At 50.2% G+C, this 16,132-nt stretch overlaps 6 protein-coding genes across 6 annotated transcripts; 2 read left to right on the forward strand and 4 right to left on the reverse strand.

The window, feature by feature from the left end:
- Positions 1–2: 2 nt before the first annotated feature.
- Positions 3–1,253, reverse strand: MRS44_017637 (uncharacterized protein; the record flags this gene model as incomplete). Its single annotated transcript, XM_065615546.1, has 1 exon — positions 3–1,253. One exon carries the CDS (start codon positions 1,251–1,253, stop codon positions 3–5), a length of 1,251 nt encoding a protein of 416 aa, XP_065471618.1.
- Positions 1,254–2,185: 932 nt separating this feature from the next.
- On the reverse strand, positions 2,186–3,994 carry MRS44_017638 (uncharacterized protein; the record flags this gene model as incomplete). Its single annotated transcript, XM_065615547.1, has 1 exon — positions 2,186–3,994. The coding sequence occupies one exon, from the start codon at positions 3,992–3,994 to the stop codon at positions 2,186–2,188; it is 1,809 nt and encodes a 602-aa protein (XP_065471619.1).
- A 1,137-nt stretch (positions 3,995–5,131) lies between these two features.
- Positions 5,132–6,787, forward strand: MRS44_017639 (uncharacterized protein; the record flags this gene model as incomplete). The annotated part of the gene is made up of 1 exon (XM_065615548.1): positions 5,132–6,787. One exon carries the CDS (start codon positions 5,132–5,134, stop codon positions 6,785–6,787), a length of 1,656 nt encoding a protein of 551 aa, XP_065471620.1.
- A 254-nt stretch (positions 6,788–7,041) lies between these two features.
- On the forward strand, positions 7,042–7,755 carry MRS44_017640 (uncharacterized protein; the record flags this gene model as incomplete). The annotated part of the gene is made up of 2 exons (XM_065615549.1): positions 7,042–7,222; positions 7,277–7,755. The coding sequence occupies 2 exons, from the start codon at positions 7,042–7,044 to the stop codon at positions 7,753–7,755; spliced, it is 660 nt and encodes a 219-aa protein (XP_065471621.1).
- A 1,032-nt stretch (positions 7,756–8,787) lies between these two features.
- On the reverse strand, positions 8,788–11,146 carry MRS44_017641 (uncharacterized protein; the record flags this gene model as incomplete). Its single annotated transcript, XM_065615550.1, has 3 exons — positions 8,788–9,407; positions 9,888–10,200; positions 10,250–11,146. 3 exons carry the CDS (start codon positions 11,144–11,146, stop codon positions 8,788–8,790), a joined length of 1,830 nt encoding a protein of 609 aa, XP_065471622.1.
- A 2,903-nt stretch (positions 11,147–14,049) lies between these two features.
- MRS44_017642 (uncharacterized protein) lies at positions 14,050–14,937 on the reverse strand (the record flags this gene model as incomplete). Its single annotated transcript, XM_065615551.1, has 1 exon — positions 14,050–14,937. The coding sequence occupies one exon, from the start codon at positions 14,935–14,937 to the stop codon at positions 14,050–14,052; it is 888 nt and encodes a 295-aa protein (XP_065471623.1).
- Between the last annotated feature and the right edge of the window lie 1,195 nt (positions 14,938–16,132).

Consider the following 16,132-nt stretch of genomic DNA (forward strand, 5'->3'; position numbering starts at 1 on the left):
TACTATTTCCCCATCTGTTTACGAGGATGCCGACTACTTGGCCTCCTCGTATCAACTCCTCTGGTTCCAGCAGCGGGACCATGGGCAGTGAAGGCAGGGTCAGCCGAGAGCTCCTCATCCTCTGCCTCTACCGAGAGTGCTGAGCTTATAGAGTCTCGAGCCCGTTTCTGACCCGCGCGGGTCTCGTCCACGTCGCTAGTAATAACCTCGATCTGGTCTTCTGCGCTAGCTCTCGAAGGAGGTAGAACTGGGCTCAGAGAGGGGCTCAAGGAGGGCGAGTTGAACTCGCTCCCGATTAATAAGGCTGGCTGTACCTTCACCTCGGTCTTGACTAACTCTTTCTTGATTCCCTTCTCCTTTTTGAACGGCTTTACGGCTGACCTCGGCGTCTTGATATGACGAGGGGCCGGGACTTGTGGTCGAGGAGGCAATGGCTCATAGAAAACAAGGAAAAGGAGATATCTGCCCTCTGTTTTACTGAAACGAAAAGGGCAGTCCTCGCCGAAAAGCTCTGCGACTGTCTGTCTCTCCCAGTCGAGGTCGCTCAGCTCCGTGATACCCTCTTTAATGTGGGCGTTCTGAACGAGTCTCTTGTCGAATTGAAGAACAGAAGAGAGGGCAGGCTTGTCCTTGAACTGAGGGAAGAAGATGCTGTCGAACCAGAAGTGGACAGGTAAAGATGGTTCCTCATCGACGAAGGGGCGCAAAGCGACCTTCAGCAGCTCTCTAGCCAAAGACCACTGGGGCTCCTCGTCTTCGTCTAGTATTTCCCATGGGTCAGGCCTCGCAAGGAAGACAGTGAGACGCATCGAGATCTTCCGTCTGCTCTTGTTTTGGCTCTGTTTAGCCACAGCCTCACTGAGTTGCGACGAGCTCGCCCTCATGCCCCTCGCGATCCGACTCTGGGTAAGTTTGGCATCTCGATACACGGCTGAGGGCCGCGATGCTGCGAGGATACGGCCAGGGCCGTCTCCAGAGCCGGTGAAGATCGTCTGTGAGGGCGTGGAACGATCAGAGGCTGTTAGGTCGATAGACTGTATAGCGGAGGAGGTGGAGGCTGTCTCAACGTCTCGAAACGGGACTGGCGAGCTGTCGAGGATGGGGATGCTCGTGGGCCAACGTCTGCCGCAATATGGACAAAGATTGGACCCTGGGTAGCTATCGCGGATGAAATCGTGGCTCCGTTGGTACGATTTAGGGGCCACGGTCTTCGGAACATCGGGACATATCTGCGATAGGACGTGATCGGGCATATCTACGTACAAGACAAGGTCAGTCGCACAACCTCATAATGGATAGACCCGAGCTTACTTGGGGAATAGATGGGGATAGCCCATAACAGCTAGGGGGTGGCGATGGGCTGGGTATTGACGCTGGTGTGGATGTGTAAGTGGAAGAATTGTGACGCGTCACCAGGAATTATCACGACATATTCCCTGGTGGAGATGCCATCTAAATGAAGAGATACCTTCCGGATAGTGTGCGGTACTGTAGTCTTGCAAGGGGGCATAAAATTACTAAGTATTTTAACATGGTTGAGGCTTCCCAAAAGGGTTATGTCACCCATGTGGTAATGTGCGACCGTACAGGACCCCTGTTAGGTAGATTTACATAAAATCGCACCATCTGCCATCCAAGGGGATACCGTAGAAACTCGAAAAATTGAGCCTCTTGGCAAAGTGGAACCGGGCCAATTTCCCCGCCCACCTTTCCTGATTAGGAATAGTGTATCTATCATCATCCGACCTCAATCCCTCTGATCATAGCTTCTCAAAATACCCTCACAACAGCTCCTCACGAGGCCCTCAAAAACACGCTTCTAATATGACTCTCAACCCGGCCGGCTTCATTGATATCATCTGTATGTGGCCTCTCATTGGTCAGATTGCATAATCAATATCGGCAGATGTGACGGATGATTTCGCCAACGCGGCCTGCTTTGAAGTCGGACAGACTTGCCGCCTCACGTACAGAGATCCCTCCAGCCCAGGTATAAAACCGGCATTTCCCTTACAAATGAAGGCATCCACTACGCTTGGTTAAGAGAGTTAAGTCGGCGAGGCTTTGACGATATCTTGGAAGCAGGAAAGGTGGTGTTATGTAAGGTTGAGAGCCGGGGTCGGCGATGGAAGAAGTGGGACTTCAGGCTAGGGGTCGAGAGGGAGTGGCAAGAAGGAATTGCGTTCTATTGGATCGAGGATGGGGTCCCCAATGACAAAGTGACTTCTTCCTCCATAGTAATTTCGCCCTGAGAGGAGGTACTAAAGTCCACAAGCCGATTTATTAGTTCTTCCCTGACATCTGACCTTGTGAAGTTGACCGTGACTCCTTTCTCCACAGCTATCCGTGCCAACTCTTCTGTAGAAAGAGAGGTCAGAGACTCAATAAGGTCATCTTCTGGGAGGCCTAGTTGTTCATCATCAAATGTAGAAGCTATTTCTTGGTGTTGATCCTCTCCTTCTTCCGGATTTGAAGCTATTTCCCAGTTGCTGAAGTCAATCTCTTCTTTCTTCATGTCTTTGATGCTGATCCTTTCTTCTTCACTTCTATCAGGCCGTAAGCCAATTCCACAGGTGGAAAAGGACTTCTGAATCAACTCAGGTCGCTCTAGAAGTCGCTCCCAAGCCCGGCCGACGATGTGGGTTGTCATGACTCGCTTCTCAGTAGGGGTCCACTGCTTGGAATTGCGATCCGGGTCATTCTCTCTCTCTATGATCCACTCATCGGCATACTGCTGTAACCACGCTTTGAAGACCTTGTTGATAGATACGTCAAGCGGTTGAAGAAGGCTCGTACAGCCCGGGGGTATCATCGCCGGCAGGATCTTCGACTCCTTCAATAACGCGTTCACGTCGTCAGTCTTATGAAAACTCGCTACATCCATAACGAGCATAAATTCCCTGTGTTCTCTCTTGCAGGGGATAACCTCCTCGTTCAGCCACTTCAGGAATAACTTCTCGTTATTGTAGGCCGTCGGGTTGAACTCTACGGTAACCCCCGGATGATATAGATGACCTTCTCGCTGCATGATCTTCCCCTTCGGTGGTTCAGCGCCCTCGAATATGAGCTTTGGTTTGAGACGGCCCAGTCCATCAGCGAAGATAGACAGTAGAAGAGTCGCTTTTCTCTTGCTCCAGCCGCTTCTGTCGGTCTTCCCGGAGACAGTCTTATCACCCTCGAGGGCGTAGGTTGATCCATCAAGGTATTCAAAAGGAATTGGTGTTTCATCAACGTTGAGGATACAGTTATTGTGAAACCGGCGTTTTGGGGAGTCGAGAAGATCAGGGATCTTTTCCCCTAGCTGGTAGGGGTATTTGGGAGGGTCCATAGGGATTGGTGATGCCCTCCTTTGAGAGTTGCGTAAGACGAAGCGAAGGAAACTATTGACAATGCGACGGTACTCTGCCGGGGTCTTCTGGGCTTGGTTGGTGACTCGCCGCTTCACGATACGGTGCCGCTTCTTAAAGTTCAAGAACCATCCATTAGAGAATGCGAATAGCTGCTTATGTTCTGGATAGACCTCTTTGAAGAGGGATTTAGCTGTAGACCGGAACCAAGAGACTGTAATGATTTTCTTCTCTGATCGCCGCTGAACGAACTGTCTGAATAGCTCTTCTTCAAGCTTCGGCCAGAAGGGTCTCCACGAGGGATCTGAGGCGATGATACCGAGGATCTTGTCTCGCCGCTTCCACCACCCGCGAACGGTCTTTTCCTTGACCTTGAACCACGTTGCCGCCTCAGAAATATACGGTTGACGATATCCATCAATAACTTGAACCCGCCTTGAACCCCTAGTATTCGCTTTTGGGTCATAAATGCGGTGGTTAATGAGAAACTGAAGAACCCGGACCTGCTTGGCGGGAGAGTGTGTTTCTTCCTTCCTTTGCAGTGGGGCGAATGGCCGTGATTTGCGCTCAGAAATTGGCTTGGGCTTTGGACCACGCTTACGCCTCGGCGTCACTTGTAAATTGGGCTCGCACTGTTCGAGGACCATGATGACTCTCTGAAGATATATCAGAATGCTTCATTCCATGAAAAAGAGTGAATTTTGATCCCTTCATCAAGGGATTACTCTGATATCCGATTCATGAAGAGCCTCACGAGGCTTGACCCGAGAGGGCATAGCGGGCGGGGAAATTGGCCCGGTTCCACTTTGCCAAGAGGCTCAATTTTTCGAGTTTCTACGGTAGATCTACCGTAGAAACTCGAAAAACTCGCCCTCTTGGCATTTCCACTTTTTACTCCATCATGCATGTTAAACAGCCTAGCGGCCAGCCACGCCCCGGATCTCGTAAATCAGAGACATAGACGCATTTGCTATCTCCCTCTTATATCCAGAGTAGCCATTGGCTGGCCGTGAATCTGATGAGGTCCACTTTGCCAAGAGGGTGAGTTTTTCGAGTTTCTACGGTAATCATTAAAAAAAATACATTTTCATGTTCTTTAGCCATTAAACTCCCGGAAAAGGTTATATAAGATAAGGGACCTTGGTTGTGTTTCTGAAGATCTACTACCAAATTGCCCCCTGGATTAGTCCAGTAGGAGTATAGGGGGGCCGCCGTGTTTCTGCTCAGCGACGCAGGTAGCTTCATGGCTGGTAGTGATCTGCGCATAGATGGAGGACATTCTGCTTGGTGAAGCTAAATATTTGCATTACTTGGTCCGGGGGTTTGCCTCACAGAGAATGGCTAACAAACTAGCGGCCATTTTACAGCACAGCCGCAGCCATAACTCGACAGTGTGGCTTTAATTTGCACTTGTCGAAGCAGTATGTTGTTTAGTTCCAGCCTCGCTGCAAGCCGTATCACAGCACTGCCATTGCACAGCCATGCCTGATAAAACATTACCGTCGCTCAAGAATGTCCCATTCACCGCTTTTCTTGACTACAAGCCTAGCTTATATCTTCTTTCGTATTAAGAGAACATATATCTGCCTGGCCGCAAGCGTCGTGTGGAGCTTTCCTTATACACGGGATATCTTTATCTAACTTGCTCGTTCCGGTTCTCCAATAAGTTTCCAGCTAAGCCGCGGAGCTGGCCATTCACGGTCTTGCTCACCTCCAATAGTGGAGAGCGACACGCCAATACCTGCCGCGCTACCCTATTGGCTCAACCTCAACTCCGTTGCACCATGGAGGACGGTATATCGTCGGTTTTCCCCCGCGACGTCTACGCTCAAGTCCCCTTGGACGCGGCACACCGAGGGATCCGGTTGATAAAGCTCTATCCCGGAATCATGACCGAGCCCATCGTAGGCGACCTAGAAGCCGCGTGTCTTGATTCGCCCGAACCATGTGACTACACAGCCTTGTCATACGCCTGGGGCGACTCGACATTCCTCCAGCCCATCAGCGTCAACGGAAGACTATTCGGTATTACACCCAACCTTCACGCCGCTCTCAAGTACATCCGCAGCCCGACCGAGCCCATGGTCCTGTGGGTGGACTCCATGTGCATCGACCAAGGTAGTACATCCGAAATGAGCAAGCAGGTACCCATGATGAGGGACATTTATCAGCTGTCCAAGCGGGTCATCGCCTGGCTCGGCGAAGCTGACAGTGCTGGCGGCCATGCCATGGACTACATCGCTTCTAGTGTATGGGAGCAAGAATCGCCACCCGGTCACTTACAGCTGGCCCTGGACAGTCTCTTCTCGAGACCGTACTGGACTCGTGTCTGGGTCGTGCAGGAGGTAGCGGCCGCCAAGGACGTCACTTTGATGTACGGTCACAAGTCGTTGCCCTTCGAAAGGCTCGGCCGTTTCCTCGTGGAGACTCGGAAAGGAAATGTCCACCTGGACGGGGCTGGGTACTGGCGTCCCCGAGATATGTTTTTACTCACGACAGCAATTCGGGGCGAGACTGATCCGGCGACGGTTCTCCGGGATGCTTCACGCCTAAACGCCACCAGACCAGTGGACAAGATATACGGGCTCTTTGGGTTGTTTCCGGCAGCCTTTCGTGAGCGTTTGAACCTAGACTACCGCAAGACGTATTCCGCGGTCCTTATTGACTTCTGCAAGACATATCTCGACGTCTACCGAAATCTAGGGTTTCTCACCCTGTTTTCGCCATGCTCTGGTGCCGGTCCTAGCTGGGTTCCGGACATCTGGCAACGGCTGAGGGGGCTCACGGAGCTGTACAACACGCCGGGACGAAACCGCCAAACAAACGCAGCTATCTCTGGAGATACGCTCACTGCTCCTGGCGTATGTATGGGCAAGATAGTAGAGAGCATTGGCCCGTTTGAGACCCGGTTCTCGCACCTGAAGGCAAATTACCACAGCACGGGTCGCCTCCAGGGCGATGGAAACGCGGCATTTGCGGACATGGAACGCCTGGCGATGTCGCATCTAAGACGACGATACTCGCCCGCTCAGCGAGACGCGGCATTCTTTCAGCTCTTGGCGGGCGACCGCTCGTATTTCCAGTCCTCTAGGCTCTGTCCAGAATCTTGTCGGGACCTGTGGAGCGTCGCGACAGAGGTAGAGAGAAGTGGACCGTCAGCCAAGTTCGAAACGCACGCTTCTTCATTCGAGTTCATATTCATCAGACTCCGCGGCCGATCGCTTTTCGTCACAGACCAGGGACTCGTCGGACTGGGCCCAGGAAACCTTCGCGCTGGTGACATGGTTTGCGCTCTCTGGGGATGCAGATTACCCGTTTTGTTGAGGAGTTTGCCGGGTGAAGATGGCGAGTATACTTTCCTTGGCCCTGCGTATGTGGATGGAGCAATGAGCGGTGAATATGCGCTGGGTGAGAATGAGGCCGTGTTTAGGATTCGTTGACGGCTGGCGGTTGGGAAAGGATGGAGGGATAAATTGTGAGAGTAGCTGATCTGCCAACCTGGAAGTGCTAAATGTCTGGATTGCGACGGAACTGCGAATCGAACACGCGATTTTCCGCTGCCGAGTGTGGACCAGTGGTAACCCTCTCTGAATCATGTTTAAATGCGGGAGACTTGCCCCTGATCTGATAAGTATCAACTCCCCGGAAAACCACAGATTCTCGTCAAGTCCGGATTATTATCGATACAGAAGAGATGCCCTCCCAAGCTCTCCAGCGCATCAATGTCCGCTGGTTGCTCGAGCCAGCATACGAAGATACCGAAACCATCACTCTTAACGTGTGCGGGTTCTTCATCGACTTGAGGGTGGACAAGGAGACTCGGTCGATTCAATGGAGCCGGCGGGGTAAACGTATACTCCTGAAATATAATCCACGTATGTCCTCTCTGATCTTCTATCATGTCAGACCTTGCTCACGATTGCTTCCAGCCACTTTTCGCTGGACACACATCATCGACTCTCTAGACCTGACCGTCCCGGACGAGGCGTACTTCGAGAAGCTGCCGAATGGCGATGACCTTGAGATCGGGAGCTCGCCCTGCCCCCACAATAGAGGCGCCGTGACCGATTACGTAGAAGTGTGGCAGGATATCACGTCCAAGACGACATCAGATCGACTATCGTGGGTTCTCCAGAGTGCTTATGGAACTACTTTTGTTGGAAGAGTTGGCGGTATTAACTTAGCGATCAGAAAGGCCTCAGCTGGTTCTTTTTCGGCACACAGAGAAGACTTTGAGCCCTCGAGCCAAAGCTGGCAAGTATCGTTTGAGTCTGGAGATGTCAAGTGTCTTCCGAGATCGAATCAAGCAGTCGAAGAGATTGAAGTTGAAGGGCGGAATTGGATCGAGGCAGACAAGGTTAAAATCGAGGGTGTTGAGTATGTAGTCAGGGCCGTCAGCGCCGAGTAACCGACACTACGATTGCTAGACCATGGATAACTTTGCGTTTCCACCCGAGGTGGCGGCTCCCAGGCCCGGACTGTCTCGCATCGTATTATCCATTGCGTAGTTGAGGAACACAGGAGAGGCAAACCGGCCGCGGTTTGCGCAAAAGAGCCTTGAGGAACGAAGATGGAGAGGGTGGTTTTCACGGTGCTTTTACAGCATTGATGGCCGAGTCTGCTAAAGGAGATTTTCACAAGTGTTACCATGCACAACCACTCTTTCGCCAACCCCACTCTTTCGCCACGCAAAAAAAAAAAAAGCACGACCAAAACTCGTCAACTTCACTTACACCAAAGTTGGCCAAAGTAAATAGCTACCTAAAAGAAGTTGCCTCTATTGATTATAGAAATGATTGGAGGTAATTGTTTTGCCTCCGTAAGGTTTTGTGGGGCACGCGACATATGCAGGCTATGCTATTGAAATATTGTTAGTCTGACCACCAAGCCGCTCACCGCTCCTTGTCGTGTTTTTTGGCCTTTGTCTTTGACGACGACAGAAAAATGCCTACCTCGCGGCCTAGATGGGAATATACAGAGAACGACATGGCTGACGCCATATTGGATATTACCGATAATGGCTTTTCACCTCAGGCGGCTCAGAGACGGGGAGTGCCGCGAAGGACTCTAATCGACAGACTCAACTGCCGCGGGGCGGTGAAAGAGCAGATTCACCCTCGCCGACGTCTGTCCAAGAATCAGGAGGACAGGTTGGCTTTCAGGATCCTACGCCAGGAATCTCTGGGCTATGCTCCGTCCCACAGTCAGATCCGCGCCTGCGTCATGGGCTTGCTGAGACAGCAGGGCGCAGACCTGCGTATATCGATATCCACCGAAATTCTGGCCCTTATATCGATATCCAGATAAGTGGGAGAAATTATCTGGATATCGATATATCCAGGTAGATATCCATACAGCCACATAGCCACTTTAGCAAGGTTGATATCCAGATAAACCACATATAATTCTTGTAGGCTAGAAGAAAGAACAAGAAAGTACCCTAATCTAGAAAGTCCTCTGCCTCTGTTTCAACGCTAAATTCAACAGCAACGCTGGAAATAACGCCCCTGCCACCGTGAGACTTGGGTACAATGATACCCTCGCGCATCCAGTTGCCCACACACTCAACCTTCGCCAGGTTCTCGCAGGTCATGCTCTCTCTATCCCATGATAGCGTACGCCGCGCCGATGAGAAGTGAGACTCAACATCAGATGATTCAGGAGGGATTGAGAGGATATCAATTGCCATGTGGGATAACCGCGGATATGCTTTCCTTTGATCTCGATGTAGCCACCACTGGAGAGGAGAGCCAGTTATCCGGGTCGGTGGTGCATCAATAAAGGTTTCGAAGTCATCGGCGTCGTCTAAGATAGGGCCAGTAACAGCAATATCGCTCAACAACTCATCCAGCTCGTTGTGCTGCCTCCCAGATGAAGAGGACACATCTAGAGGCACCCGCAAGGATTCTGGGATTGGCGCGGCATTATATTCATCTAGCCAAATTTGCTGGGCAGCAGCAATAGCAGGCGCGTGCCAGGATTCTTGCCAATTCCGCTCAATGTATTTTCTTCGTTTCGAGGGATCGAGAAGGAGTGCGGCGGCATACACTGGTGTCTGGTCTGATAAGGTGTAGTACTTATTAAGTACAAACCAGCCCATATCGATGCAGTGTACCATGTGGGGATCATGGTTTTCCTTTGAACTATAAAGCTCCTAAATAAGACAATTAGTTAGCCGATCAATTAGATAAAAGAAAAAAACATCGCCACCGACCTTATACTTCTCGTACTGTCGCAATAAAACATCCATTATCGAGAGTGATTGGGAGAGTGTAGATCGCGCCCCTTCGGCTAACAACGTAGCTGAGGCAAACGGCTGTAGGAAACGATGCGTCCGTTCAATAAACTCCCACTCTGAAGCTAGCAGGATATCGTCTTGAAGCTCTCTATCATGGTCAATTAGGAACTGTTTTACACGGGATTGATACCGCAGAAAATTATCCAACAATCGATACCATGAATTCCAACGTGTGGCATTATCTATGCCTAGTCGGAGCTTTATTTCATCGTCCCATATAGCCGAATGAAGCGTAGATTTACGTATCCAGACCGCGATGTTGTGTACTTTCCGTAGGGGCGCGATATGCTGCCATCCAGTGAAGTTCTCAAGTATACGATTGCCTCTTCGCGAAGCTCTTCTTCTCTGATGGGCCTCATCTGTTCTTGGTGTCTGTCCGGCGTCGTGCAAGGTGTCGTAGAACTGTGCAAACAACTGATCGTTTGAGGTATCATCGGTGGCATCAAGAGCGGCGATTAGTGCCTCTTTTGAAGACGCGAGAAGAAATGCTTGAAGGGATAGGTTAATAATGTGGGCGACGCAGCGGATACGGCGCTTAGAGGGATCAAACGTCAACTAGCAACCAATTAATCCTAATCCAGAGATAAGGGAAGGGCTATCGTACCCCATAGTCTTCTCGTAACCGCCGTGAGAGATAAGACAAGCAGGTATCATTTGAAGTGGCATTATCCCCTACATGGTAGCCCACTTTAGAAGCAATGCCGTACTTTGCCAGTGTATCGATAATTAGAGATGCCTGGGTTTCACCACTATGGCTATAGCGACATTCTGGCATCGCTAGCAGTGCCCTTCGTGGCTGATAATCCTGATCAACCCATCGCGCAAAGATGGCGAATATCCCATGGCGATGGGGCGATGTCCAGAGATCAGAGAGGATATGGATCTTTGAGATGGAAGCTTCAAGAGTTGCCATGAGCTGAGAAGAATATAACTCATATGTGGCATCAATTAGTCGCATTAGAGCACTTCGGTTGGTCACTAAAAGGTCCTCTATAGCAGGATTAGCTGCTAGCATAATCTCTTGCATCTCATCCCAGGTAATTGCTGAGAAGGCAAGCCGGCGGCGTGTGATTAGGCTGATTATTGCATCTAAATACCGATCGCGGTCGAACATACGGCGGAGAGAGACATCCGAGTAACGAGAGGGAAAGAAAGCATCAATCCGAGGACGTTTGGCTTCCCTTTCATCATCTAGAACATAAGAACTGCCCCCAATGAGCGTGCGATCGAGGGAAGAGATAATATCGGCATGGCACCGCCGGGCGTGATGCCATGCGTTGTCCCGCTTCCGATTCGCCCAGGGCTTATCGGCAGGGCAATGGAGACATCGATACATCACCATACCCCTGGAATTGCGCTTACATGACCCGTCGGTGGTGTTCTGGGTGTCCTCATCAGGATACGTTGCTTTGAAGAAGAGGAAAGAGTCCAGAGACGTCCCAGTAATGGGCTGGTCCGAAATCGAGGGCGTAGAGGCGGCGGTGGTCTGAGATGATGCCATGGTCGATAAATCACCTGGATAAGCTAACTGTGCTAGAATACCTAGGGCCGTTTGAACGAGTACTGAGATGGTGGTGCTGATGTTGAAATTGAGAGAAGTTGTCAGACAATTGGCTCCACAGGGATCATTGATGGCACCAGTCAATTGATGAGAGTTATCTAAAGAACAAAAGAAATCGAACAGCCATGTGTTCGGGAACAGCTATTTAAGCTCATGTTAGGATTATGCGACAGGCCAGATGTGAAACCGGATACGCGACCCCAAGGTACGCCCCGTGTTTCATATCCAGTCGCACGAACCTAGTGGTGATATGCGACAGAAGCCTTTTCATCATCTAATCAATTGATAAGATCTTTTCAGCCAATCAGAGAGCGGTATTTAGGTGGATATCAATCTGGATATCCATTTAAGAGGCAGAGAGTTATATCGATATCGATATATATCAATATCGATATATCCAGATAGCACAGTTGATATCGATATATCATATCCAAATACGCAGGTCTGTTCGCTGTATCATAGGACCCAGCACACGGGATAGTTAGCTAGCGGTGACGCAATTAGACGAATAAAGAGTGCTGGAACAGATGACATGGGTAGACGACATTTTGAGAAACCGATGGCAAGGAGACAAGATAGCTGATGCGTACAAACCATGGTAGCTCTATAAAGGCGCTGGAAATCCACCAGTTTGAGGCTCGCTGGTACTAAGTTGCGAAGGCTTGTTGAGTACAAAATGAACCGCAAGATTCCCCACCGGCATCACGCTCCTAATATGGCCGCTTTGGAATGGCTAGGAGGCCACAAATGCACTATGTTTGCCTTATTCTGCCTGCCGCATGCTAGCAAGCAGGCAAAATCTGATCTGACTCACAGCGAGGCGGATGCTGGTGATCATGCAAGAATGCCCAACTCCGCCACGCTAAGTTCCATGTGCCAAGCCCCCTGCAGACAAATTCAAGATGCTTGCAGTATATTAGGTGGATGCCTAAGTCAACGAAATATTCATCGCCACCTGTTACGCGTCTTTCAATCCGCCACAAGCAAGAATTAGCGACAGAGAAATAATTCTGCTATTTTACATGCAGTCACGATGCCTCCCACCAATTCTCCCCAGCTGGGCTCCACAGGTCCTAATTCCTGTCTTCCAAACCAATCTTCATGCGAGTCGATTTCCTGGTTAGAAAACATTGCGACACGTTGTTCTACCTCTACAATCCAGAGTATCTCTGGCGCTAGTGCCGGGCTGGCCTCCTGCATTGCAGCCTGTCCTCTGGATGTTATCAAAACCAACTTGCAAGGGGCGGGGGGCCTCCCGACACAGAGCCTCGGTTCAGCCTCAGCCAGCGTCCGACGCCCGTTGCAGGATCGAGGTCTGCTTGGGACTGGTCGCTTGATATGGCGAGAAGGGGGTTTCAGGGGCATGTACCGAGGCTTAGCGCCAGCTATGCTGGCGTACCTCCCTAGATGGACAGTGTATTTTACTATCTATCACGAGAGTAACGAAGCTTTAACTACGAGATTTGGTAGGTGCATGGATACCCCCTTCCCATCTTCTTGTTCACTCTAGATTGCTGATCCGAACAAAGATATTCAGCAGGCATGGATAGTTTCATCCGTTTCAGCAGGATCTGCTGGCATCTGCTCTACGATATCCACAAATCCATTGTGGGTTGTCAAGACTCGGCTTATGACCCAGTCCGGCACCCCCGGAAGTAGTAGGTCTGCTCTTGATGTCGCTCAGTCGATCTATCGCAAAGAGGGAATGGTTGCATTCTATTCAGGGCTTACTCCAGCATTGCTCGGGGTTATTCACCTAGCAATTCAGTTTCCTCTGTACGAGCAGCTGAAAAGAAGCTTTACCGGGTCAGGGTTGGATGGACAGAAGAAGGTGGCAGATCAGAGATCCCCGCAATTTTAATATCTAGTTCCCTGAGCAAAATGTGTGCCGGCGCTGCCACGTATCCCCACGAAGTCATCAGGACAAGGCTTCAAATACAACGAAGAATACAGCCTTCCATGCCGTTAGACAACAACTCAGGCCCGGCCTCCCACTACATCCAATCGCGAGAAGGGTCAACCCGTACCAAAGATCAATTGCGCCAGGGACTACCTTCTCAGTGCCGGGGCATTATCAACACATCTCGGACAATTTTGCGCGAAGAAGGTTGGCGTGCCTTATATGCCGGCATGGGCACCAGTATGATCCGCGCCATACCATCATCTGCCACGACAATGCTAGTGTATGAGGTGATGGTGCATGTTTTGAAGACATCGAGGGCGGATGGTGAGAGGAAGTTAAGGCTCCGGGACGGACCGAGAAACACTGGCCACGTTTGAACAGCCGAACATATATTGTTCCATATCTAGAATGCGGATCTTATCAAATTGCTCCTAGATGCTTAGCCAGTTTCTTCGATGCCCTATTATCCGTGGTAGAGCTCTGGGTGGTTGATGGCCTTGACGCTTCAAGTCCACTAGAAGAAATGCCTAACGGCGTTGCTGAATACCTGCTCTCATTCCATGTCACTTGCTTTCTCTGTGTATCTCGTTTCTCCTATCACCACTTTGCTAGTAATCATGATTCTCTCATGAGATCCGCCGCCTCAAGTCTGAGTCCTACCCTTACGAACAGCCATTTTGCCCGAAGTTTATGCTCGATTCGAGGGTACGCCCGAATGACAATATAGGTTTTGTTATGGAAGGAACTTGACGGCCCTAAGGCATGCCGAAGGGGGTATGGGAATAAAGTAGTGTGGAAGGATGCGAGATAATCATGTTTATAGATGAATTAAGTTGTTTCTAGGTCTAGTTCTGTCATACGACACCTAGCAAATCCTCCTCCTCCCTGTGATCCTCACCTTAGGCGACGCACGATTGGCTTTCGTGCGAGTTGATATTTCTCAAGGGCGTTTTCGCTTGGTTCCCGCCCGAGCCCCATTGGTAGGCTGCATAGAGCTAGAACAAGTTATTATGGTTCGCGACGGCCCTGAAGCCAGTGTGGCCGTGACCGAAGGCGCCAATGTCATGGGCTGGGCTGTCTCCCGACAAGCAAGGTGACGATCCGTCTGACTTTCCGAGTGGCTGCTTCCATGCTTGACCTGTTTGACGGGGAAGTTCTCAGGTGAACTCTCAGCGGGGTACACTCTCTTGCTATCCGGAATTCCATTCCCACTCTTTACCGCCTCTGATGTATTGGGATAGGGCATCATCGACGTGTCGTCGCCAGATCCCATAACCTCTTCGCCATAGTCAGCAAGTGAGCTAGGTGTTTGCGGTCGAAAGCACTCGGGCTGATCTATCACAGAATTGCTGCTGAGGTCGTATATTCTGATGCCCTCAAACTCCGTGTCAGGCGAATGGGCTTCGGGTTCAGTGCTGCTGGTGGCAGGAGCGAAAGCGTGACACGATGAATGCCAAATGTGGTCGGCGGGGAGATAAGAAGCGAAGTAGCGAACCAGGGAATCCAAGGACTTGGTACGAAAGAGTTGGACAGCATGTTCCCACTGAGGCGTGCTGATAAGACTTGGATTTGCGATGATTTCGAGACTCGCAGATTCGAGAGCCTCATTTAATTCGTGGAGGCGTTGTTGACTGCGATTGTTGGTCAAATGATGAAATTCGGCAGCAGAGTTTGCCTTGTGGGAGATTTCGAAGATATCGTGATGGAAGGCATCAGGATCTTGAATTGGGCACAGATAGGTGTTATACTGGCTGTGAAGCTTGGTGAATAAATCTCCGCTCTTCATGCCAAATTTCCAGGCTGGCCATGCCCAAGATGGGTCATCCATGTCGTAGGGGTAGTTGACAAGCTAGGGTTTTCGAATACGGTAAATGTGAAGGTGGAATGGCAGGAGAGCGTAGAAAAGTGCCGTGACTGGGGAGAATGGGAGGAAAATCTTTACAGAAAGAATGTGGGCATGGGTGTTTGGCCCGATAAGCAGGAAATAATCTAAGCGTTGGCACTGAATCAGGGTTCCCCGCTACCCATCCTGTCTCAGCCAACGAGTAGGGTTGTGCACCAACCCCATGACCCCGATCCCTGTGTGAGAGGGTCGAGACCACTGTAGGTACGTCATGTGTTAAATTCAATCCTTTGCCACCCCTCGACGAGGCCACGCGTATCCCACTCAGTCAGCCAACAGCCCCGATTTTAAAGCACAGTCTAGATTGCCTGATAACGGCCATGGACAGAGAGCTTGCAACAAGGCCAAGGCATTACCTCGTGAGACAGAAAACTTAAACTCTGGTAGAGATGATGAAAAAAAAGAAAAAAAAATTTAAAAAAAAAAAAAGATTTAACAATTTTAAAACCTAAAAAGCTGCACAGAAGGGGATTGCATGACGTCAGCACAGCCCCAGGCGGATTTTCAATGACAGATTCCATTACATCCACCGCACTACATGAACGATGCAAACCTGTTTGGTTAATGTAGGATATATAGTTAGCTAAATGCATCTTAACCCAAAACTCGACATCCATCCTCAAGCACCTCATTTTCTCTCTGCCTCAGTCACACAATGGCTATCGCAGCGCAGTCCGACATGCCGGCAAGCCACACTCAGGCTGAAACATTGTCATATACAACAATGATTTCACCGACTCGGATAACGCAGCCGCCGCCGTGGCGCTGATGTTGGCCATGAAGAAACGCTCTAACACCAAGGTGGTGTGGATCGTAGAACCTCGCCATGTTTCTTTCGGTTTAGCTATGACAGAGGAGCAGAAAACTCGCTGCCAAGAACTCATAAAAGAACACTTCCCTGAACATCAAAATCCTTTCAAAGTCCTCATAGACGGGCTCCTAAATAAGAAGGATATTGAAAGCATCAATCAGCTGGTAAGTTCCCCCTAGAACTTGCGGATGATTTACCCTCACTAACTTCTCGCAATGTTTTAGCTCCCAATGGCTGTGAAGCCTGCCTGTGGTCCGAAAACGGATGCTGAATCGCACGCACGCCTTGCAGGTTGGGATCTCGCGACTT

The sequence above is a fragment of the Fusarium solani genome (assembly GCF_023522795.1).
Source record: "Fusarium solani strain SB1 chromosome Unknown bctg00000014, whole genome shotgun sequence".
Classification (NCBI taxonomy): Eukaryota; Fungi; Ascomycota; class Sordariomycetes; order Hypocreales; family Nectriaceae; genus Fusarium; species Fusarium solani.